Below are 26,522 nucleotides of genomic sequence, written 5' to 3' on the forward strand. Positions count from 1 at the left end.
GTCAAACGTAAGTGGCATCGACTGTGTTTGAAGTTTCACCAATGGCGGATGTACCAACAGAAGATTCTACTAAGGCAGTTTGTGTTGAAGAGATTCAAGAACCGATAGCTAAAGAAATTCAAGTAGACCAAGCTGCGCCAGTAGTTGAGATCATAATTGAGAAGCTCGGCCATCAAATTGATGTGGAGGTCCAAAACACAATTGTAGAAGACTCTACTGAAGAGGTATACATTGAAGAGAACAAAGTAGACAAAGCTGAAACAGTAGAAGATGAAAAGTTGATTGAGAGCATTCCAAAGGAAAACAATGACCTTCAAGATGCTGTTCTTGAAGAGCTGGAGCTTGGGTCTCATGCATTAGATGAGAAGGTTGCTAACACTGAAGGCTCTATGGACGAGACATTGACAGTTGCTGCTGATTCAAAGAAAGAACACATAGAGTTTGTAATGCCACCATGGTTCTTCGAAGAGCAAGCTCCACGCATTGAAGACTTTATCCCCAATGTTTCTGCCTCAACGAAATTTTGTTTGGAGATGGTCAAAGCTGCTGATCACATGTTGATTCCCCCCTATCACTGCAAAATTCGAGGACGAATTTTTTCACGTTGGGGAGAGTTGATGCAAGTTCATCATAGAAATTGGCTTATTTCTTTAGAAATAGGCCTAGGGTTAGGTTATATACATGTTGGACCTTTGTTCATTAGGCCACTTTAATGAGCCTAAACTAGGGGTATATAGGTTGCATACGGGATTAGCCCAATACTTAGTTTTATTTTTATGTTGTTACTTGAACCGGTTTAAATTGGTTGCATCCAATTGGTTCAATTGGTTTAGTTTAAGTAATTATTTCTGATTGGCTAGCAGGATCTTATATCCTATTGGTTGTTGAAGAATTTTAGTTGTTTTAAGTGATTTTATTAGTTTTTCTTTTAGTTGTTCAGTTGGGCTGGATTAGGACTCTATTTTGAGTCTATTTCAGTTTCCTAGTCAGTTTAAGTTACCTAGTAGGTTGAGGAATGGGTTAGGCTATTCTTTTTTAATGTCTAAGTCTATTTTTGAGTCTTCTATATAAGTTTGTAAGGGAGGCCAGCATTACATACGAATTTGATTAATAAAAAATATTGTTTTGCTGCTGTTGCTTCTCTCTTCAGAGACTGTCTTGTGTGTCATATCAAGACCCCCCCTTGTGAGTAATATCAAGGTTGAAGGACTGGAATCCCCAGTGACTCCTTGCATCTTGTAGATCGGGAGGTCCTCTCTTAGCTTTTCTTCAATCTGCTACTGTTGGAGATCAGTGTTAATTCAAGTAAGTAGTTTTATAATTCTGCAATTTCATTCCTCTTCTTAATCCTCCACTTAACCCTAATCGATTCCCATAACCTTGGCCTCACTCTAAAATCTGTCCAGCCTTATCCCTCCACTCGATCTCAGTTGCAGCCCAATCTGTCCATCAAAACCCTAAATCCAATTCTGCCCTAAATTGCAGAATTTCGTAACTCATCCAAACCCTAACTTCTTTATACCAAAATAACCCCCTAGACCTGCCCATTAATACCCTATAAACCCCTTTCCCAAAATCCACCCCTAAACCCTAGATCCTGAAAACACTCCATTTTTACAAGGCCTCTAACCCGAAACCCTAGATTTCTAACTTCATCCAAATCAATCCAAACCTACACCAATAGACTCCTAAAAACCTGCACATCATTACCAAATAAAACCCTAGCTCGAAACCCTAACCCTAACCCTAATTCTGCCTTAATTAGCCTAAGCTGTTCCAATCGGCCAGCCTTGTTTGGTGATCCTATTACCCTGGTTCCTAGTGGGCCTACTCCTACCTAGGACTACATTACCGGGTTTATACTTCAAGGCAAATATTAAACTCTTGGAGATAAGCCACCCATTTGGCATGTTGATTACTTACTGTCCTTTGAGATTGTAAGTACTTGAGTTCCCCATGATTTGAGAATAGTATGAACCCCTAACCGATTAAATAATTTCTCCATTGTTTTAGCACTTATACTACAACATATAGCTCAAGGTCATAGGTACAGTACCACTTCTTTGCATCATTCAACTTTTCGCTATAGAAAGTGATAGGTGGCCTCCTTGCATAAGAACACCACCAATACCAACGTGAGAAGCATCTGTGGCAACCTCAAACATGTGATCAAAATCTGGTAGCTGCAATATTGGAACCTCGGTCATCTTCCGCTTAATAAGTTAGAAGGGTTTAGTAGTGGATACAGTCCACTCAAACTTGCTCTCACTCCGCTTCATACACTTAGTGATGGATGCCATGATAGAACTGAATCCTTTAATGAATCGCCGGTAAAAAGATGCGACTTGCGAGGCCATCAAAACTCCGAACTTTGGCAAGGGTCTTTGGTGTAGGCCAATCAATGATGCTTTGGACTTTCTCCGGATCAGCTTCTACGCCCTTTGACGATACAATAAAACCAAGGAAAACAACCTTGGAAAACATGAATGAACTCTTTTTGAGGTTGATGTAAAGCTTTTCAGATCGTAATACTTGCATCACATGCCTCAAGTGGTCAAGATGGTCCTCTTTTTCCTTGTCGTAAATCAAAATGTCGTCAAAATAGACAACAAACTTGCTAATAAAGGGATACAATACCTACGCCATAACTCTAATGAAGGTGCTAGGAGCATTGGTAAGGCCAAATGGCAATCCTTCCACTCATACAATCCATCCAGTCTTGAAGGTAGTCACTCATTCGTCTCTAGGATGAATGCGAATCAGGTTTTAGCCACTTCTGAAATTTATTTTTGGAAAAGATTATCACTCACGTCAACATGTCCAACATCATCAAGTCGAGGAATAGGAAATTTGTACTTCGTGGTGATTTTATTGATTGCTCTACTATCGACGCACGTGCGTCACGACCCGTCCTTCAGCGTGAGTAGGGTTGGTACAACACATGAACTCATACTTTCTTGGATGAATCCCTTTCTCAACAACTCGTCCATTTGTCTCTTGAGCACGGCATACTTGGTGACATTGAGACGATAAGTGGGCAGATTATGCAACACCGATCCTGATATTAGGTTTTGGTAGCGTGTGGAATGTCTCTCATGGGGGACAACTCATCTAGAAGATCTTCGGATACTAGGTCTACAAAATCAAAAAGTAAGTAATGTATAGACTTAGGAAGCTTGTGTTCAAGAGTGGAAGTGACTTCCCAAGTGACTAAAGCCAATATCAAACCAGTCTCCTTCCTAGTTTCAATGAAGTCTCATTGTGGTAAAGTCAGCAACTTCCTCTCCGCCTGTTGTCTTTTGCTGGACTGCTTGTTCACATGTGGCCTCTTGCTGGTTGCACTCTTTCCATCTTGTTGGTCCTTGTTGAATCTCCGGACATGTCTCTTTAATAGGTAGTCAGCTTGTAGGGCCTTCTCAAAAAAACATTGCAACTGTCGTATACTTGCCACACCAATTTTATCTCATTTTTCAGGTTTCAGCCCTAACCTGAAACAGAAAACAAACTGGTTGTCCTCTTCCTAGTTCCTCCAAACCGGTGCAAGAAAAAAGAACGAACTAGTCCATGCATTCTTCCACTGAAGTGAGCCTTGATGCAGAGTGTTATGCTTGTCATGTAGATGCCATTGGAAGGTCTACGGAAGATATTTCTCCTTTAGCTCTTCACGCAGCATCTCCTCCCACCTAGTGGGTTCTCTTCCTCGTCGTTCTGTCTTTGTCTCATGGTTGCTCCACCACTCTCGTGCTGGTCCCACGAGCTTGGAACAGACCAACTTCAAGTTCCTAGCTTCAGAAAGCTCAAACCAATCAAAGTAGTCATCTAAACAGCACATTCAGTCATAAAATACCCGGGGGTCATGTTTGTCGTTGTACTCCTTCAACTACATCTTTACTTTGTGAGAGTCATGTTAATGTCGTTGCAGTGTACCTTGATCAAAATACGATTGCACATACTCCTCAAAAGTGGGCTGCAAAGAAGTTTTTCTGAATGCTGGTAGGTTCATGAACCGATGGGTATTATTAACAATCGATTAGACTGGTTCCACATCACCCTATGGAGATAAGGAATCAAAGCGCTGCTACATCATAGTCATACGATCACTATTTCAACATGTCAATTACTTGAACCATAGAGTTTGGGGTTTGGTTTGGAAGCATTAGAACCACCATTGGCCATGGATCTGATACCAAATTAAAGGGATCTTGGTTCATTCCTTGCAACAAAATCAGAATCCTCTGAGGACAAAATAAGAGAACCATATGGTTGGGACTTGGGAGAGATGTAAAACTAAAGTCAGTTTTAAGTATTGTTGATCCCTTGTGATCATCAACCAAACACATTCAGAAATCCATCAAAACAACAACAAAACTACAAGCACAACTTAAGAACAAATAGGTGAATACTGAATACACTCAGAAAATCACAAGAACAAAGGAAGAAGAAAGCGATAAGAGGGATATGATAATGTAGTCCTAGGTTTGAATAGTCAAACTAGGAGCCAAATAACTAGGATCTCCTATGAACAAGTAATTTGGCCAGGTCAAAATAGGTGATTTTGGTCAAATTAGGGTTAGGGTTTAGTGGGGGTTAGGGTTTAGTGGTATGGTTAGGCTTAAATGATGTAGAGGAGTCTTCTAGCAAAGGTTTCGTTAAGTTTTAACAAGTCTAAGGTCACTGGACAGAATTGGCAGTAGGTTTGGAGTCTAGGGTTAGGTTTTGTGAAAGAGGAAGAGTGGGGTTATTAGGGTTTGGATGTTCAGATGATAAGAAGAAGAATGGTTAGGGTTTGGAATGATTCAAACTTACCGTTGTTGAAGTAGTACTTGCACAGCAGCTTGTTTGAATGAAGGATCCTTGAAAATCAGAACTTGAACAGTGTTGAAGAACAAAGAGAGCTTGAACGAACCACCCGGGCTTCCCACCGTAAGGCATCAATTGGATCGAACTGTTAAGAATAGGAGTTTAAGGGTATTCTTGTACATAACCACATGTATTTTATGTTTCTTCTGTTATTTGTATAAGGCCAAGGGCCCCTGTGTAATTAGTTATTCTTTTTCAATATAAGGAAGTTGTCTCTAGTTTGAGACATATGAGATTAAACACAACCGTATGTGCTCTTCTCTCTCCCTCTCTTTTCCTTCTTCTCCTTCCTCTCTAAAACTGAACATGGTATCAGAGCCTACTCTTCCTGGAGTTTGAAGGTGTTAGAAGGGTGTTTAGTGGGCCAAGAGGTGGTTTCCTCTCTTGGTTGTTGCTGGAGTTTGAGCTCCAACCTGCGGTTCTTCACAGATCTGTTTTCTCTCTCGGTTCTCATCCAAATGGAGAGAAACCAAGTGCTCTAGTTCCGTTTGGAGGTTACCTTTCTTCCCATCGTGTCATCTCAAGCCAGTTGGGAGCATCCAAGGGACAGGAGTGAATCTCGGCCAGGACTGTTCTGCCCTGTTTTTCTCCAGCCAGAGTGTGGGATTGGCAATAGCTCTTCAATAGAGCTTTGTTTGGGAGCTTTTTTGGACTACCCACTGTCGTTTCTTGGTAAGGAAGACTTTTCTTTTCTACTCCGCTTCTGTTTGTTATTTGTGTGAGGCTCTACAAGCTTTTTCAAGCTTTTTGGTCTAGGTTACCTCTGTTTTTTGCTGCTGTTACTTGGGAATCTATTGTTCTTGCTTGAAGTGCTGTTGATTGCTCCTCTCAAGTGCTTGTTTTGAAACCACAATGGGTGAAAAAACTGTTGAGACATCTGAACTTCCCACTGTTACAGCAGCCTTGCCAATCCCTCCATCATATGAGAATCCAAATGTTCAGCTCCCCATTGTTAAGCTTGATACTAACAATTACTTGGAATGGTCACGGTCAATGAAGCTTATCCTTCGAAGTAGGGGGAAGTTGGGACATATATCTGGGAGCTTTAAGGCCCCTTCCTCTGATGATCCAGGTTACTCTAAATGGGAAACCGAGAACTCCCTTGTGATGACTTGGCTCATTTTTTCAATGAAGCCGGAGATTGGAAGAAGGTTTATGAGCAAGGAGACAGCCAAAGATATTTGGGATAGTGTTGCTCGTATTTTTGATAGAGTGGGGACTCTACAAAGGTTTATCAACTTCTTCACAGATTGTTAGCTGCGCCGGTGTGCAAAAGTATCTCCGAGTACTATAGCCTTGTTGTGGGACTTTGGGAGGAGTATGATCACTACAGAGATCTCCAGCTGTGTCCTGTTGATGAGCCTAAAGTGCATCAGTTGTTTGAGAAGGAGAGGGTCATGTTCCTTCTTGGAGGTCTTAACTCTGAGTTTGAACCCATACGGGTATAGATACTTGGCCGACCAAGTCTTCCTTCCCTGGAGGAGGTGTGTGGTTATTTACAGAGTGAGGAGACGCGTAGAAGTGCTATGGAGACCACTCCCACTGTTGAGCGCTCTGCTCTTATTTCATCCACTCCACAGGACCATCCTCCCTTCACTAAGGGGGTTGGTAGAGGCCGATTCTCCTGTGACTATTATGGCAAGTCTGGGCATAAGAAGGAGTTTTGTTGGGATCTTCATGGGAAACCACCCTCTACTGCATCTGGAGGACAGAAAGGACCGAAGAAGAATGGGCCTAAAGCCCATGTTGGGGTTCATGAGTCTGATTCATCCTCCCTCTCCAACGAAGAAATAGCAGCTTTTCGTCGGATTGTAGCACACTTGGATGGATCCTCCTCCTCTACTGCACCCACTACTTCCACTGCTCTACAGGTCTCTACTTCATCTGCCACCACACCCTGGGTCATTGACTCAGGGGCCACGGATCACATGAGTGGTAGGTCTCAGCTTTTTAACTCCTACTCAGTTTGTTCTAGAAAAGATAAGGTAAAAATTGCAGATGGTTCCCTTTCTTCCATCTCGGGTAAGGGAGATGTCTAAGTTACTCCACTTATCCCTTTGAAGTCTGTCTTTCATGTTCCCAACTTTGCCACTAATCTTCTTTCCATTAGCCAATTGACTAAATCTTTGAACTGCTTTGTCACTTTTTTTCCTACCCATTGTCTTTTTCAGGATTTGGTGGCGAAGAGGGTAATTGGCAGTGGACGTGAGACTGATGGATTATATGTTCTGGACACTTGTGCTTCCCCTGTGACGACAGCTCAATCTTATGTGTGGGCAACATGGCGGACGTACACAGGAGGACATTTTGCTTTGGCACTAGCGTTTGGGACATCCTTCCTTTTCTGTTATGAGAAAAATGTTGCCACATTTATTTACCTCTTTCCCTGTCAATCGTGTTTTTCATTGTGAACCTCGTCCTTTTGCAAAAAGTTGTAAGACAGTTTATCCATCTTCTAGCAATGATCTATTTCACCTTTTCACATTGTTCATACTGATGTTAGGGGCCCTTCCCCTGTTACTTCTTTACGTAGCTTCCACTACTTTGTCTCCTTTATTGATGACTTCTCTCGAGTTACTTGGATTTATCTCTTGAAACAAAAGAGTGATGTCTATGTTGCGTTTAAAAACTTTTATGAATTGATTTACACTCAGTTTCAAACTCGTATTCAGATTGTCCGTTCTGATAAAGGTAGAGAGTATATGTATGGTGGTTTGGAGTCCTTTTTTTCTGACCATGGCATTATCCACCAGATGGCTTGTGTTGATACCCCTCAACAAAATGGGGTTGCTGAAAGAAAAAACCGCCACCTGCTGGAAGTAGCCCGGTCTCTTTGGTTTACAATGCATGTTCCAAAAACTTTGGTCCAATGCCTTACTCATTGCAGTCTTTCTTATCAATCATATGCCCTCCAGTGTCTTGCACTTCAAAGTACCTCTTGAGGTCTTACCCTCACTTTCTTCTTCTTTTTCACTTCCCCCACGGGTCTTTGGTTGCATCTGCTATGTCCATCTTAGCAAATCTGCCCGCACTAAATTGGATCCTAAGTCCTTGAAGTGCATCTTTCTTGGGTATTCCTCTACCTCCAAAGGCTACACATGTTATCACCCTCCTACCCATCGGTGGCTTCTCTCCAAAGATGTTTCTTTCTTTGAACATCTCCCGTATTTTCAGTCACCTCTTCAGGGGGAGTGTCGTGGTAGTGAGGTTGAAGAGGCTCTTGAGTTTCTATCCTTCCCTTCCCCCTCTCTCGTCCCTATTTCCCCATTTCAGATTGACAAGGGAAAGAAAAGGTCCGAGGATACTGTTGTTGAGGGGGAGTCTCCGAGTGCAGAGGTGAACAGAAAACAGGGGGAGCTACTTGTGTATACAAAGGACAAGAGAAATCCTCCTTCATGACTCCCTATATAAAAGACCTGCCAAAATCCTCCTTCGTCTCCTCATCCTGAGCCTCCATCCATTGAGACAGGTATACCTTCCTCTACTCCTACACCCTCAGACTTAGATCTTCCTATTGCTCACCGCAAAGGAACTCGAGCTTGTACTAATCCCATTGCCAAGTTTGTCTCCTATGATTCTATCTCCCCTACAGGTATTGCCTTCACAGTGGCTATCCCCTCCATCTCTATTCCTAAGAATGTAGTAGAGGCCATGGCTGATCCAAAATGGAGAGAAGCAATGAATACCAAGATGGTGGCCCTTGAGAAGAACCACACTTGGGATCTTGTTAAACTCCCAAAGGGGAGAGTTCCTGTTGGATGCAGATGGGTATTCACAGTCAAGTTCAAGTCTGATGGTACTGTAGAGAGATATAAGGCAAGACTGGTTGCTAAGGGCTATACCCAGGTGTATGGCATTGATTATCAGGAAACCTTTGCTCCAATGACTGAGCATAACTCCATTCGGGTACTCCTCTCAATGGCTGCAAACCTTGATTGGCCATTATACCAGCTTGATGTAAAGAATGCTTTCTTACATGGTGACTTAGAAGAAGAAGTCTACATGCACTCTCCCCCTGGGTTCAAGCATCCTAGTGGCAATGGAAAAGTGTGTCGTCTTAGGAAAGCTCTTTATGGCCTTAAATAATCTCCTAAGGCTTGGTTTGAGAGGTTTAGGCAAGCTATTCTACAGAATGGATACACCCAAAGTCAAGCTGATCACACTTTGTTTATACAAAGGAAGGGCAACACTATTACAGCTCTTATTGTATATGTTGATGACATTGTGGTCACGGGGAACAGCGAGGCTGAAATCACAAAGCTTAAACTTTACTTGGCTTGGCAGTTTCAGATCAAAGATCTTGGTCCATTGAAGTATTTGCTGGGGATTGAAGTTTCAAGATCTAAGCAAGGGATCAGTGTTTGTCAGAATTACAGAGACAGGGTACTTAGGGTGTAAACCAGCCTTCTCTCCTATTGATCAGAATCACAAACTAGGAGAAGATTGTGGTGAGCCCCTTGTAGATGCTGAAAAATATCAGAGATTAGTAGGCAAGCTAATCTATCTTTCCCTTATCCGACCGGACATAGCCTATGTTGTTGGCGTGGTAAGTCAGTTTATGCATGCACCCAAAATGGGACATCTTGATGCAGTGTATAGGATCCTCAGATACTTAAAGTCATGCCCTGGAAAAGGTCTTCTCTTCTCTAGAAATGGTCACTTGAGGATCGAAGCATACACTGATGCTGACTGGGCTGGATCTATTTCTGATCGAAGGTCCACTTCGGGATACTGTACTTTTGTTGGTAGGAATTTGGTTACTTAGAGAAGTAAGAAGCACCTTGTGGTGGCTAGGTCAACTGCTGAGGCAGAATTTAGAGCTATGGCTCACAGAGTGTGTGAAGTCTTGTGGCTGAAGAGACTTGTTTAGGAATTGGGATTTGAGACTGTCAAACCTATGAGTTTATATTGTAACAACAAGGCAGCCATAAGTATTGCCCACAACCCAGTGCAACATGATAGGACCAAGCATCTTGAGGATGATAGACATTTTATCAAGGAAAAGATCGAGTCAAAGACCATCTGCACCCCTTTTGTGAAGACGAATGAACAAGTGGCCGATATCTTCACCAAAGGACTTAGCACTCATCACTTTGACTGTTTATTGAACAAGCTGGGTATGTATGACATATACCACCCAGCTTGAGGGGGAGTGTTAAGAATAGGAGTTTAAGGGTATTCTTATACATAACCACATGTATTTTATGTTTCTTCTGTTATTTGTATAAGGCCAGGGGCCCCTGTGTAATTAGTTATTCTTTTTCAATATAATGAAGTTTATCTCTAGTTTGAGACATATGAGATTAAACACAACCGTATGTGCTCTTCTCTTTCCCTCTCTTTTCCTTCTTCTCCTTCCTCTCTAAAACTGAACACGAACACCAATTCCTTCAAACGAACCACCTGGGCTTCACACCGCAAGGTGTCGATCAGATCAAACACCAATCCCACCAACCTGGATCAAACACAAGACAAAAGCTTCTATGGAGAAGAAGAGCAGCCAAAAAGCTTTTCATTAATATCAAAATTCGTGTTCAATGTTTGCCCCCCTTACAACCTTATATAAAAGACTCAAAAATAGACTTCTACAATAAAAAAGAAAGGTCTAACCCAATCCGTAACCTATTAGGTAACTTAAACTGACTAGAAAACTGAAATAGACTCAAAATAGAGTCCTAATCCAGCCCCACTAAACACTTTAAGAAAAACTAGTAAAATCGCTTAAATTGAACCACTAGTTCAAACCAATTTTAGATCGGTTCAATTTAAAACACTAAAACATGAAAATAAACTAAGTATAGAAGATAATCCCGTATGCAACCTAATTACCCATACTTTAGGCCTATAAAAGTGGCCTATTACATAGAAAACTCATAGGATCAAAGGTTCAAAATGTATATAACCCAACCCTAGACTTATTCCTAAGCAAAGAAGCCTAGTTCGGTGATAAAATTGCATCATATGACCAAAGATTCTTACCGAGGCCTAGGTTAGCATCTCACCAAGCAACCCAACTTCTTACTAAGCTCCAATGTATATCACAGCTTTTGGCAAGATATCAGAAATTTCATTCAACTTTTAACTTCAAAATGCTTACAAGCAGCTCTTTTATAGTGGTTGGGAGTGTTCTGGACTCTCAATGGGACTTTCTCCAAGGCTTTTTGACATTTAATTAAGGATTTCCACGACCATCCATGAATTGACTAACATTTCCAGGGGTTTACACAACCATCAATGAACTTATTAACTGAACTAATATTTTCTAAGACATCAGATTTTAGTTGTAACTAACTAGATAATACTTCTCAAATTCTGCACACATGCATTAATTATTTTTTACCCTTCATTGACCAAGACTTGAAGTGGATTAATTAAGACTGGTTTTGGGTGAACCAGAAAAACACTCAGACCTGATTGGTCTGGCCTGAACAACTGAACCTGGTTCATTCAAGGAACCGTAGGCCTGGTTCCTCTTAGTTTGATATAGTATTACTTAAAGTAGAATATCTACATCATCTACCCACAAACGAAAATTGTTTCGCTAGCAGGTTTGTTAATTGGTGAGGAGACATAGAGCTTCATGAGTGATTCTACTACTTCTAGAGGTGGGTTTAAGGGGAACTCTAGTGGGAGCGGTTCAACTCAACTCAGCCTTATCCCAACTAAATGGGGTCAGCTAATGGATCCTTTTTCTCTAATCAGCTCTATTCAAAGAAGATATTAGAGAACAGTTGTAGCCTTTTAGGGTTCGGAGTGGCAGTAATGTAAGACTAGATTAGGGTCACCTAGCCCCAAATAAACCCACAAATCAAAATAGCAACAGAGGACAGAATTAGAGTAATCAAATCTGAGCAACCAGCGGTGGGAATGGGCTCCAAATCTGATTGAAGGCTAGCCTTGGTTGGGTGAATATGTGCTCCAAGTTTTGTCCAATTCTGATGGTCAGAAGTGGAGATCCAAGTTGGTCTTGAAAATAGAAGGTAAAACTCAGAATTAGAAGGTCAGTGCAGTAGAACAATCCAGACAGAAATAGATGCTGAAACTTGGATCAAGTGGAGGCCCTGGTGGGTGTGTTTTTGTGCTCCAAAACTCAACTGATTTTGATGGCTGGTTGAGGAGATATTCAAGTCTGAAATCTGCTGGAGAAACAGGGCAGAAACTGCAGAGCCGCAGGTGTCCTTGAGCCTCCTTCGATCGTTTTGCAACAGCAGCAGCCTTTGGGGAATTGGAGATTGATTAGAGTCTTCAAGAGTCTTCACAGCACTTGCAGCAGTCTCAGGGAAGCAGCAAGTTCTCACAATGGGATAAGAAACTTGCTCAATGCAATACTCAACCATTCACTAAATCGTGGGGAGCCTCTATGGGCTGTTACTTATAAATAGACTCAAGGGGTTGAGTCAAAAATAGAAGGAAATAAAATAGCAGTCTCTTATACGGCTGAGATTTGCTTTACAATTATTAAACTAAATTAGAAAGTAGCTGAAATAGAAAGTATACTTCACTAAGCTGATTTGGTATGATTGCTATTTCAATTTCAGGGGGTGATTTCTATTTCTGAAATTGTTTGGTTTGATTTTTGCACCTTATTTCAGTGAAATAGAAATCAAGTGGAATAGAAATTCTGAAATAGCTGAGGAGCTGTTTCAGAATTTCTATTTCATTTGATTTAGCACTCTTGCTCTTGAATGAGCACATGGTTAATTTCATGGGCAAAGTAGTAATTTCATATTAAAAATAAAACACCACCCTTCTTCTCCTAATGGTCTCACCACCACCACCCCACTCCCACCATTGCCACCGCCACCACCACCACTACTACCCCATTACCACCACCACCACTACTACCCCGCTACCACCACCACCACCACTGCCGTTGCCACCGCTACCGTCACCACCATTGCCATTGCCACCACCACCACCACAACCACTGCCACTATTTCCACAACCACCACAATCACCGCCACTTCTTCCACAACCACCACCACCACCGCCACTACTTACATGTCACCACTACCCTGCCACCACCATCACCGCCACTACCCCGCTGCCGCCACCACCGTCTTCCCCGAAAGAAATATAGAGAATCTATTCTCAGAATTTGAACAATCAAATGGATTTTTTTTATTCTTGAAATATTTCATATTGATACAACCAAAACAATTTCAATTTTTTGACCAAAAACCTATTTGTTGACTATTTCAAGAAATCAATCCAAAATTGAAATAGAAATCATACCAAATCAGGCCTTAAGTTTCTAAAACTGAAAATAGAAACTAAACTAACTCCTAAATCCCCCCACAGACAAAATTGACCCTTCTAAAAGTCTTCACATGATCTAGTCTTGGGCCCCACAGGATCTTCTAGCAGCATTCAGACCAAGGCAATATAGGGGTTGTGACACTGTTCATGTGAACAGTGTTTTGGCCTCTTCTTCATGTTTTTATCTACATCAAACAGAGGGGTTAAAGAGGAATGACATCAAAACTATTAAGATCCTACATCAGTTAGGAGTGGGATTCCATGTCTTTATATACATGTGAGTGTTTGCTACCGTTTCACCTAAAAGCTCAAACTGTTTGGGAAGTGCAGCATCAATGTATAAATTAACACTCCCCTGCATGTGCGGGCCAAGATCTCATGGTCCTTGCACATGGAGCTCACGAGGCACCGAGGGAGAAGAAATATTGGCCCTTAATCGTTTTTTGCACTTCCCACGATTTGATCACTCAACCTCCCTGCTCTGATACCATGTCCGTCACCATTTCACCTAAAAGCTCGAACTGTTTGGGAAGGGCAGCATCAATTTATACATCAACATGAGTCCCTCCACCTAACAGATTAACTATCTTTTCAGTGGGAATTTGACATGGTATCAGAATAGGTATAAAAAACTGTCGCAGGTTCCGATCCTACCTCCATGATCTTTTTGTGTAGGGTACATTTTGATCCACCTACATGTGAGGGGAAGTGTTAAGATCCCACAACGGTTGGGAGTTAGATTCTGTGTCTTCATATACCTGTGAGTCCCTCCATCTAATAGACTAGTCATTTGGGTTGGAATCTGACATGTAAATTTTCATCCCAAAAGCTCGAACTGTTAAATGGAGGGACTCATAGGTAGATAAGGCAATCAAAGGCCTTAGGGGTAACCGCGTGAGACAATTCTCCCAACACTCTCCCACACGTGTAGGCAGGACAAAACTGCTTACACGTGCACAGATGCACACAGATTAAAACCTCATAAAACAGCAAGACAGACCTGCTTTGACACCATGTAAATTTCCATCCCAAAAGCTTGAACCGTTAAGTGTAGGTACTCAAAAGTATATGAGGCGACTAATGGCCTCAGGGGTAACCAATGTGAGACTATTCTCCCAATAAAAACCATGGTAAATCCACGTGTGTGGAGGATAGAGCGGCTAGGTAGTAGAAGTGCTTTATATTACTCAATTCAGTCCTTGATGCCCACTAACTGAAGTGGATACTGGAGAGATGCAGTTGCATTTAATTGGCCATATTATTGAATGTGATTTTAGAAGAAAAAGAGTGCAACCACAACTTGGTGCAATGAGGTGTTCCTTCAACCAGTAAGAATAGACAATGAAGAGTTTGATTGCTAATTTGTTGTCTTTACCTCTTCAACGACCCACAAGGATGTTTTTGGTATGTAGAAAGAGCGTGGGAAAATGTCCATAAAAGTTTGGGTCAATGGGACAACTGCGGTCAAGTAGCATATAATAAGCTAATAATAACAAGTGTAATGTAGGAGACTCAATTTTTCCCTCTTCAGTTAGTTTTCTGTTCCAAATTTGCTAAAAGAGTTTTAGTTTAGGGTGCATCTTGTTGTAACCAAAGTGGTAAACTGAGAAGTTGTAACCCTCTTTTGATTGCCCCTTGTCTTATTCTCAAAAGTTCTTTTAAGTTAGAGGTAAAAAAGGGTATTCAAAATAATTGAAAATGAATTACAACTATGTCATTGTCTTGCATGCTTTTCGAACACGTGTGAAATGACAGGATTTTACCCTCATTTGAAAGAAGTGTGTTATACTAAAAGGGCAGAAAAATAAGGTTAATACTTCTTTTTCACCAACTTTGGCTACAATAAGATTTTCCTAAAATTCTTTACAATATTCAAACTACCCGACTTCAATGGAGTTGACCATTTGAAGGGTGTGCTTTACTTGAACATCCTCCATTAGCCTTGTTACAGACCACAAGCTAGACTTTGAATGGGCCATACGACTGGATAACTAACCTGCTTCATAATGTAAGACCAGATTAAGGTTAACCTAGTCCCAAATAACTCACAAATAAGTCAGTCAGTCAACTAACAATAAGCTCCAACAGCAGGGTATAAACGAGGGCCGAAATTAGATTTAGGGCACAAACTGGAACTCAAATTACAGCCAAGAAAAGAGGCTCGTATTGAGGTCAACCGCAGGTATTGGCTTGCACAGGTAAGCCTCCAAATGTGGGCCACTTTAGATGGCCATAAGTACAAATATGGGTCACAGAATTAGAAAGCAAGATTGAAAATAGAAAGCAGATTATAACTTGTAAACCAGCAGTGGATTGGATTCCAATTAGGGTTGAGTGGAGAGTATGATGAGGGGGTCTAGTGCTCCAAATTTCAGCCTGTTGTGATGGCTGGTTGTTGAGATATGAACTTGATCCAAAATTAGAAGGTTAGTGCAGATCTCCCAAACCAGTGAGGATTAGGACACCAAACCAGGGATCGAAGGGGCCTCTTGTAGGTCTGATTCAGTCCTCCAAAAAATCACTGCCAGTGAAGGAGTAGATGCTAAGATCCAGTCCTTGATTGCAGCAGCAGAAGAATAGAAACAAGTGCAGCCGCAGGTGTGGGAATGAAGGTCTCTGTCCACTAATCAGCAACAGCACTTCAGCAGACTCTTGAGTGTCTTCTGGTCCTTCTCAAGCACAGGGATAGTACTTAGTTGCGGTCTCAAATAGTAGCACAGCAAGGGATCGAGCAGGGAAGGGAGGAGAAGGGAGAAGAAGATAGGAGGGAGGTAGGGATGGGCTTTCTCAGCCCTGGGTCTCTTATCCACAGCTATCCTAGCTGTTGAAACAGGGTTTTACTCCCATAGCCGAGTGCAAGAATGTCTCAAAATTTCATTCATTAACTCTGTGTGTATCTCTTACAAATGGCTGCCTGATGAGCCATAGAATAGCCCACCATTCATAGGATGACACGTGGATGGAACCAGGCCGAACCCGAGAACCGAGCCGAACCAAACGGTGGGGGTCCAAACTAGGAGCCAAAAGGGAGGACGATCACCCCACTCACTGGCATGGCCGAGCTTTGAGGCCGACCGGCGTCGATCGCCGAGCCCACCCTGCTCGGCCATGCGGCTGAGGATCACCAAGGACGAACACCTGCCTGAGCTCCCGTGCAATCTGCAACGGTAACACGCTGGCTGAGCCGAACACCATGCCGAGATTCAAAACGCCTGCCATCTGGGCCGAGCACGAAGCCGAACAGCAGGGGGCACGGCCATCCGAGGCCGAGGCCCCTCCATAAGAGATAACTACGGCCCACCCGAAATCACGGGGCTACGTCATCATACCCCGACAATCACGGGATGCGAATCGGTCCGTGATCCAGCAACGGAATCGAATCACACTCCAATAAGGACTCTTACCTCATTAAGAGTCCAACTCCGAGAATAACTCTCCACTCTGCTCCGCATGGAAGAACCCAACCAAAGGAGGACTCTTACCATACAAGGACTCATCCAGCCGCCTCAACCTCATCCTATAAATACCCAAGTATAGAACTCAAACGCTCATCTCACTTTTCACTAAGTTGAAACGCTGTTGCACCGGAGACCTAACTTAAGCATCGGAGAGTCCTTGGTCGGAGCCACACCGGCTCTCTTGTGCTCACTCGGTTTTTGCAGGCTCATCCTTGGGCGAACCGGGCGACGGAGGTTTTCACACGCAACACTGCCTATATAAGGACTGAGGCTACGTTACTAAAATAAAAAGTTAAACTTAGCAACTGTTTGGAAAATAGAAACTAATAGAAATAGAAACTGAATGAAATTAGAAACTACTAAAGGTTTTACAAATCAGCCTTCTAAACATGCAAAGATAACCAAATTAGAAACTACTAGGCAGCAACTAATGGAATTAGAAGCTAATAGACAGCAGCTGAAGTTGATTGGTCAAGGACTAGTATTGCCAAAATCATGGGGGATCTTCTTGGCCCTTCTAGAAGGCTTGCTGGACTGCTCAATCTGGTCCAGTTCTGGTCCTTCTGAAGCTGGTTCGATGGGCCTTGGTTCTTCTTCTTCTGGCCAGTCGTGGGATCTACATCACTTCATAGGCCCATCGCTAGACTCTCCTAGAGCTCAATGGCTAATTGTCCAATAAAGCTGTCTCAGGTCCTGTTGGGTTCTGTGTCTTGTATTCTGTAGTGGCCCACACAGTTATTATTGGGCTTGTATATGTTTGGATCGGGTTTTCGGTCCATTGCATGTATAAAAGAATGTTCCAGTGCATGAGGCTCCCGCTATTGCAGGATCTGGGAGGGGCAAATGTATGCGTAAGGCTGCTGAAGTGCTGTTGAGACTGCTTCGCAAGAAAGGCTGTTTCCAAGTTTTGAACCCGCAAACAATAGGTTGCAAGCACAACTTAACTGTTGCGCCAAGGCTCGCCTACTTTTGGGTCCATTGCATGTACAGGTGTAAAATTGTAACTATGTATGGATTAGAGTTTCCAGGGTGCCTATGTATTGTCTCTGTAGGGAAAACCCTCAATACAAGCAAAGGAGATCACAAATTGAGGTGAAGAGTGGTATACAGTGTGTTGTTTGCTTGGTGTCTTCCTCATGCTTGTGCATTCATCCCAACAAATGGTAGCAGAGCCAGGTTCGAACTTCGAAAGATCATTTTAGGTGGTGCGTGGAGATCTGGGGAATGAAAGATGTGCAAGGATTCTACGAGAAGAAGCAAAACAAGGGGTCTGAGGACTTCAAAATCGACATGAACAAATAACAATGTGACTTGAGTGAAGATTGGTCAAGCTTTGATTGCAAGGATTTTTCTTCTTGTCTTGCTTTTGATCGCTTGGAGTTCATTTCAACAAATCGTACTTCAAAGAAGAAAAGAGGGTGAGTTTGTGAAAGTAACTAAAGGGAAGAAAAAAATCATATTTGTTACAGCGTCTAGAAGATCCAAGGCGTTGGAAGGGGTTTGGACACAAGGAGACTCCCACAAGGCGTTTAGACGCCTAGGCAACGCCTTGACAACGATGAAAGAAATAATTAAAAAAAGGGAAGAAAAAGACGTGTGTGGGGAAAGAAATCAAAGAGAAAAAAGTAGAGAAGGGAAGAGTCTCGCATGCAACCCGAGGAGAACAGTCTCACCGTTTTTTCTCTTTTTGCTTTTTTCTAGGAAGAAAGTGGGTAATCCACAATGATAGGAAGAGAAAAAAGATAGGTAAATAACAAAGGAAAAAAGTGCCCGTACATTGTGCCCTAGGAAAGAGGGGGATTGGGTGAAACCCATGGCGTGAAAGACTTATTCACATGTGTAATTTAGTGGTCCAAGGTTTTTTATTGTTATGAATTCAATGAACGGAGAGGATCCGACACTTTTGCTCTATCAGTGCAAGTTCATGCAAAATAAATGGCGATCCAATTTGTTGAGATTGATGGCAGGCATGGAGGGCAAAGATTGGGTAAATCGAATGGCGGTAAAGGATTCAATAGCAATATGACTTCACTTTGTGGCAACAACGGGTTAAGAATATTCTTGCGTTGGAGGGGACAACCAAGGCTCTCATAAAGAAATCAAACAAGCCAGATAAGATGAGAGAAGTTAAGAGGCTAAAGTTGAGGGATCTTGCGAATAGCACGATCCAGTTGTATCTTGAGGATAACACTTGATGAAGTTCAGAAGAACAAGAAAGCCAGCAACAAACTAGACCATCAAACTGTACCAAGAATTGACTATATGTGTAATTTTGAGTGTCCAACGGGTTGTATGGGCCGTCGGCTTTATATTTTTGGGTTTACTTTTGTAATGGGCCAATTCTATAGCCCAAATGCTAGGGATTTAAATCCTATACGGGATTAAGTAGTTATTTTTTCTGTTTCTTAGTCATTAAGAATATTAGGTTTCTACACTTTGAGTTTCTATTTTCTAGTAACTTTTATTTAGTTGCTATTTTGTAATTCTCTCCATTAACCAAGGAGAGTTTCTATTTTTGTAACAAGGCAATTTATAAATAAAGAAGGAGGCAATTCCTAGCCTCCCATGATTTTGACAGTCAACCTATGTGTGCTTTGTGCATGTGTGCGAGAGTGAGAGGTACTTATGCTGTGAGAGACAGCAAACCTTGGTGAGATTCTAAAGTGGAGATTAGTGAGAGGCCATCTTCTAGACCTAGTTGGTGGGAGACCAACATATCCCTTTTCTTTCTTTCTTCTGCCACTTAATCCCATGATCCCTATAACTCTTTTCTGAACCTGTCCAAGCCTTACCTTACTGCTGGCAGTTTCTCATCTCCATCTTTTATCAATTCAAATCTGAGCATTCTGATAGCTGTTTTGAATCAAAGTCTTCAAGTCAACTGACATGCACATGGTGCTACAGGTCCATAGATCAACAGTTGTTTCTAGCCACCTTACCAAATTAGAAATTTCTATTTTCCTCACTTTCTAATCTGGTTTTGGCAGGATTTCTTTTAGGATTTTAAGTACTGTTATTGACAATATTACTAGCCTCTGTTTGCCTTTAGTTTTCTGAGGTTTAACTTACTTTATAATTCTGGTATCAGTCCTATACCTTCGTATCTAACCGTCGGATTTTGAATCTTTGATCAGGTTTTGAGGATTTGTTCACCTCACCAATAGGTAAACTCGACCAGTGTCTTGTCCTAATCAGGTTGTTCTACTGTGAGTTACAGAATTTTTTGGGTTTTTTACAATTACCACCCCAAAAATTTTACTATTTACTATTACCCCCCCCCCAAAACTTTCAAACAACTGTTACCCCCCCCCATGTTGCAAACTAATTACTAAATGGACCCCACCGTTAAAGACCCATAACGGTGGGGGTTAGTAGTGATACAAAACCGTTGTCACGGATTTTTTAAGACAAAAATACCCTTGGTCAAAAGTGAAATAAACCCTTTGATTTTCAGCTTCGTCTCAGCCCTCTTCACTTCATCCTCTCCACCTCACCTGTTGCAGCAAACCGGAGGAAGAAGAAGTACTTCGTCTCAGCCCTCCTCTTCTCCCAAACCAAGCTCGAACCCTAAATGCCTTTGCAAGCCTGCATCTGTTGGAGAGTGGAGACTCGTAAGACTCGCCGCTGCAAGCCTACATCCGTTGCCGGAAGGGATCAAATCCACAGGTAATAAATAAATAATAAATAATAAATAATGGGTAAAAAGGGCATATATGGCTAAATAGGGTTTCAATGAAACCTTTTCACATGATTTTCTCCATTCTCCGTGACTCTTCTTCTCCACTCTCCCAACGCCCAAATCCCAAACCTGATTTTCAGTCCCCGTGACTCCATTCTCCCAACTCCCAAATCCCAAACTTAATTTTCAGTCACCGTGACTCGCAATGCCCTATTGTTCTAAATAAAACTTCAAATATGGTAGAGGATTGAAGGTTTAGATCTGGTGTAAACCCTTGATGATCGATCTTCACAAGCAGATCTGTTTTATTTCGGAAGTAACGTAGTAATTGCAGACGAGAATCACGAGATCTGCAACCTGGAACTTTGAGAATCGATAATCAGGTTTGCTCTTCTATTCTATCATGGCTTGTTCATTTCTCCTTCCCTTTAGAAGTGTGGGAGCAGAGGAATATCTACATGCGGACTGTGGGTTGTGTAGTACGTACAGTAGGTCTTCAACGAAGTAGAAGAAAAAAAAAATCAAAAAGGATGTAAAAGAGATTCATTACTTTGTCGGCCATTTCACAGATCTCCATTAATGTTAATATGAACATGAGATACCCTCTTTGATCAAGCTTTGTTACTATAAAAATCTGAACTACCCATTCAATAAGAATCATAAAAAAACCCAAGTTAATGGATCGATCCAGAAAAGGAAAAAATAGCAAACCTGGAGAAGATGGTTCCACAATCACATTTGTACTCCTTTGTACCACAAGTCTGTGAATGAGCCTTCCAATCAACTGAGAAGGGAGAAGACATGCTGCAATCCAATACCTTTAGATGGAGAGTGGAGACTCGTCAAACTCGCCGCTGCAAGCCTGCAACCGTTGCCGGAAGGGATAAAATCCACAGGTTTATTTCACTTTTGATCAAGGGTATTTTCGTCCTAAAAATCCGTGACAACAGTTTTGTATCACTACTAACCCCCACCGTTACGGGTCTGTAACAGTGGGGTCCATTTAGTAATTAGTTTGCAACATGGGGGGATAACAGTTGTTTGAAAGTTTTTTTTTTGGGGGGGGTAATAGTAAATAGTAAAGTTTTTGGGATGGTAATTGTAAAAAACCCGAATTTTTTTTATTCTGGTATTTATTTTTGGCTTGCGATTCTGTTTATTTTGGTTTTCCTAGTCACTTATATTAGGTGATTAGGAATCCCATCAACACTCTTCACGAGGTCATTGGGTTGGCAAAACTGGATGATGACTGGGCTAAGCTAGAAAGCATATATAAGTCCAGGTCATTGACAAACCAATTGTTTTAAAGATTTAAAAAACAATTGAATGCTCTTTGGTGGTCAGAGGGAGCGAAACTTGAGGTACAATTGGATGAGATCAACAAGATACTGACGAAGTTGTCCATACTATATGTTAAGATCGAAGAGGACAACCTTCATTAAATCACATTGTGAATACACTGTTGTTCGGTAAGGATACTCTAAAACTCGACGAAATAATTGTTGTTTTGCTGATGACTGAGACATGGCAGAAAAATAGCAGTGAGGGGTACGTCAGAGGAGGGTAATGTCTTGATTACAAGTGGTAGTTAAGGTAGATGCAGGTCAAACGAAAAACAAAAGGAATCCGGCAAGAATAAAGGTCGCTCCAAGTCAAAATGTAACAAAAAAACTTGTTATTATTATGACAAGGAAGATCATTTAAAATGAATTATGCAAAGAGTAAGGAGAATAAAAAGGAGGACAAACAGGTAAATGAAGGTAAATCATCCAATGCTACTATTGTGAAAGGGTTTTGGAGTGATGAAAACGTTTTTCTCGCTACTTCATCAAGTACGGAAATTTCAAATTAGATTTTAGATTTTGGTTGTTCATTTCATATGTGTTTAGTCAAGGATCAATTTGCTACATATCATGCATGTGATAATGGTACGGTCAAACTAATAAATACTATTGAAAAACAAGATGGTCAGGACTAGGACTGTATGGAATCGCATGATTGATGGGATTTTGCAAACTTTGACTGGGGTTAGATACATAGTTGTCAAGGCGCCGCCTAGGTGTCCAGGCAGATTTCTAGGTGTCTAGACAGCTGTCGCCTTATTGTAGGGCGCCTTGATTGGTTTAATTGGTATCGAACCAGGTTCTGGCACTTATTTATGCCAAACATCATTTAAGTAAATGTTTTTAAATACCCCCTATTTGAATCCAATAAAAACAGTTGAAAAATCAAATTCCAAAAGGATAAAAAATCAAACCCCACCCCGCGCGCGGTTCAAGAACAAAAACTGGATGGCGGTAGGTGAAATTTTCAACTTTCTAATGCTGGGGTTTTTCTCAAATCCAAAAATTCTATAAATCTTAATATGGTAAAACATTGCTAAAAACCCAAAATGTTGTAAAATATTCATTTGTTTTGATATCTAAAAAAAAAAAAATTCATTCAAAGCAATTTTGACAGCATTCGCGCATACCAAATAAGGTTTGACCGGAACATAACTACTTCAATATAAATCATATTTAAGCAATCTTGGATTTGTCGAAAAGCTGGTTTTGTGTTCTACCTAATACAAAAGTCTCATGTAAAAATAAAATCATTTGATCAGTCAAACTTCTTAGAGAATAAGAACATTTCTGTAAATCGAGAGCAATTTATTTACTTATTGATAAGATCATATTTTCTAAGAACAGTATAAATCAAATGTATGTTTTGATTGTTTCAAACTTCCAATAGCTTGCTTCTTCAGTTCTGATGTCTTCTAGTTCTATGTTGATTTTTGATGACTTTATGTGGCTTAATATTGATTTTTGATTACTTGATGTGACTTAATGTTGATTTTTTAAGACTTGATGTTGCTTAATATTGAATTTTTTATGACTTGATGTGGCTTAATGTTGATTTTTGATGATATAAGGTACATATTGTAGCATACTAAATAATGTTAGAAAATAGGGGACATAAAAATAATATTTGGACACCTAGGCAATGCCTAGGCAAGTGCCTTGTCACCTAAGCGCTTAGGCACCCCTCCACCGCCTTAGGTCGCCTTGCCGCCTTGACCACTATAGTTAGACATGTACCAGTTCTAAAGAAAAATTTGATTTCACTAGGGACAATGGATTTTAGAGATTTCAAACCTCATCCGAAGGTAGAGTTCTCAAGGTTTCATGAAGGGACATGATGGCGATACAAAGACAAATGGTTGAGAATTTGTACAAAATTGTATGAAGTGTTGAAATAGTAAAAGCTACAATTGAAACTTGGGCAAGAGGTACAAATGGACGACAAAGAATGCAGACAGTTCGGGCAACAAACAAATCTAAATCTGGAAAGAAGTGAGTCTCTTTCGCTTTGGATCTTGTGAGTGAAAATGATCCCTTCGATCGTATTACAGCAGTAGGAGAGGAGGAATCAGATCACATCATACAACAGTGAGTTGTGCAGGGCACCCCGGGCGGGGGTGTAGACCATGTTGGTTTGGGTGTGTGGTGGATAGGCAAACACAACAAGGGAGATTGTAGAATTGACATCAACATCATTCTTCTTCAAAATGCATTGTACAATCCAAGTTAAGGTGGAGATTTGATGGGTTTTGTGTCTTGTATTATATAGTGGCTTACACAATTATTATTTAGCTAGTATATGGTTAGGTTGGGATCTGGGTTGTTACATGTACAGGGGTAAAATTGTAATTATATGGGAATTAGGTTTCTAAGTTACCTATATATTGTCTATGTGAGGAAAACTTTAGAATGGCCATTTTCAATGGAGGCCTAGGGACGCCCCAGTAAGGAGGAGTGATCGGATCCAGATTGAAGGAGCTAAAAGAGCTAGGAGCATGCCTAAAATGACCATCGGAGAGGTTGTAAGGAATGAATGCGTAGTTTGGGTCTTGTTCCAAATACGACCTCGAATAGAGCTTATTGGAGGTCAAGGATCCATGTAGTCGACCCCATCTAGCTGAGATTTTCCTGACTTCCTGGGCTGTGCCTCTTTCCTCTTTCTTACTTTCATTTCTCATTTCTCACTTCTCATTTCCCATTTCTTTATTTTTTGCATTTCTTCATTCCTCCTATTTTCATTCAGCTTTTTCCCTACTTTGTTTTACAAGGATCCATGTAGCCGACCCCATTTAGTTGGGATAAGGCTAAGTTTATTGTTGTTGTTGTTTGAGGAAAATTTTAGATACAAACAAAAAATTTCATATAATGTGGTGGAGAGTGGTATACAGTGTTTTTTTTTTTTCGGGTTCTCTCATGGATTTAGGCATCCATGCCAAATTACATCAAATTCTCCATGTTCATGTGTGACTGTTTGCTTGGCTTTTTCCTCGTGTTTGTGCATTCGTCTCAACAGATCCCACATTGATGGCAATTAATTCCCTAGCATCTGGGAATAATCTAGAACTTGAGGTAATAAAATTCTAAACATTAAGATAGTTGAGGAAGAACCGTAAGCGAAAAGATCAAGCAACAATTCCTCCCAAGAAAATCTAATTATCTAAAAGAACATGAAGCTTTAGATCATTAACAGGTTCAGTTCTTACAACCCACATTCTAGATTTTTTCTGTTTCAACATTTTGACAACTTTCCATGCTTCATAAAGAACCATTTTATCACACTATCTTTCTCCGCTGGTGTTTTGCTTAAAGCACACAATCATAGATACTGAATTCCCTAAATTCTGAATTAATATGCCACAGTATCATCAATCTTGGAAAAGCCGCAAAAAATTTTAAGTGAATGGAAAGGAAAAAAAAAAAGAGAAATAAATAAATCAGAGGCCCTTTCTCGATCTCAACCGACAACAAAACCCACAAACAAAAAGAAGATAACTAAACCGATAGACAAAATAAAAAGCAGCAGCCAAAGAGATAGAGAAAGAACCTGAAGGCCAGCTCGAGAAGAACGAGAGACGGATTTCTTCTTATCTTTATCCTTGCTCAGGGCAGGCGATTTCCCCATTATCAAACCTTTAGCGCCTTTCCCAGACATCTTTACCTCGAAAATTAGAGCTATTGATGACGATTCACGATCCAATAGCAGTCGCAGATAGAGAGAGAGAGAGAGACAAACAAAAGAGCTGGGAGCGGGAGGAAGAGTGTGGAGTCGTAAATCGAAAACAATGGCGAAAGTTTAGTTTTATACAGTTTCGATGCAGTGAAAGGACGGGAAAGGACATATTCGTTTACTAAATTATGAAACTTCACCTATTCCTGAGGAGTCTATGACTCTATGACGTTTCGATTCACCATTTCCATGAGGGGCAATTTTGTCTAAGGAAACAGCCAATCCGTACGCGGGAAAAAGCATCTGCAAGGGATAGTTTTGTTAGACATTCTAATGACACTAAGTTCCTGGTGCATTTACAACTTAGCCCATGGAAGAAGTGACTTTTAACTACCATTGTTATTTGTTAACGCATTTTATAATGAAATGACCAAACCTTGTGATGATAGGCATTTTCCCGCCAAAAGGATTGATTTTTTTTTTTTTTAAATAAAATTACAATTGAGAATTTTGGGATAAGTCATAAGAGAGTTAGCTTTACAAGATAGTTATTAGATTCTAAAGTGGCTATTCTTAATTTTCCACTAAGGCTCTCAAATGCAATGGGAAATTTTGTAGATCAGTTAGACTATTGGGAGAAAATGGTCTAAAAATAGTCAAATCTTTTATGATCTGTTAGACCACCAGGAGAGAGTACTCTATGATCAACTTACTCGAGTAAGGAACTTATTAATTCCAAAAAGAATAATTGAAGAGAATTTTTTAATGGACAATACACCAGCTATAGTCCCTTCTTCCCTACTCCCTTTCGTTCTATCTTCTCCTTCTTTGGGTGTCTTTCGGATGATTTCTCTACCCTTTCTAGCTTTGGTAGTCTCTATAACTTTGATGGTCTCTCTCCTCTGAAGCTCCAACTATGAGAACTATCCACCGGCTCATTTTGATTCTTCAGTGACCTTTAATAGTAGGATCATTGTATTTAAGATTTTGAGTTTTTAGCTTCCATGGGATTAGGTTTAGGTTTTAGGTTTGCAACAACCTTATAGGGTTTTAAGTCAGCTCCATTTACCTCTCTCTCTTTTTTTTCTTTTTTTTTTGGGTACAACGCACTAAGAAGGATGCCAAACATGTCAATAATAAATAAATTGTAGGCAAAACACGACCATGCATGGCGCACCGTCCCGCACAAAGCCTTCTGGATGGGGACAAAAGCTCGATCCAAATACCAAAATCACCCCTATTTACGAATCGTTAAT

The 26,522-nt window shown here is 40.9% G+C and overlaps 1 protein-coding gene and 1 long non-coding RNA gene across 2 annotated transcripts in view; one reads left to right on the forward strand and one right to left on the reverse strand.

Moving 5' to 3' along the window:
* The window catches only part of LOC122649614 (probable histone H2A variant 3), a 30,663-nt gene extending 5,342 nt beyond the window's left edge, over positions 1–25,321 (reverse strand). Inside the window, exon 1 of the mRNA XM_043842841.1 lies at positions 25,144–25,321. Coding sequence (XP_043698776.1) covers positions 25,144–25,251 — 108 coding nt within the window. The 5' untranslated portion in view covers positions 25,252–25,321. The remainder of the gene's footprint in view (positions 1–25,143) is intronic.
* LOC122649617 lies at positions 580–19,137 on the forward strand. The gene is made up of 2 exons (XR_006331311.1): positions 580–623; positions 18,778–19,137. It is a non-coding gene; the product is annotated as an uncharacterized LOC122649617 (long non-coding RNA).
* Positions 25,322–26,522: the final 1,201 nt, after the last annotated feature.

This window comes from Telopea speciosissima, chromosome 2, assembly GCF_018873765.1.
Source record: "Telopea speciosissima isolate NSW1024214 ecotype Mountain lineage chromosome 2, Tspe_v1, whole genome shotgun sequence".
Taxonomy (NCBI): domain Eukaryota; kingdom Viridiplantae; phylum Streptophyta; class Magnoliopsida; order Proteales; family Proteaceae; genus Telopea; species Telopea speciosissima.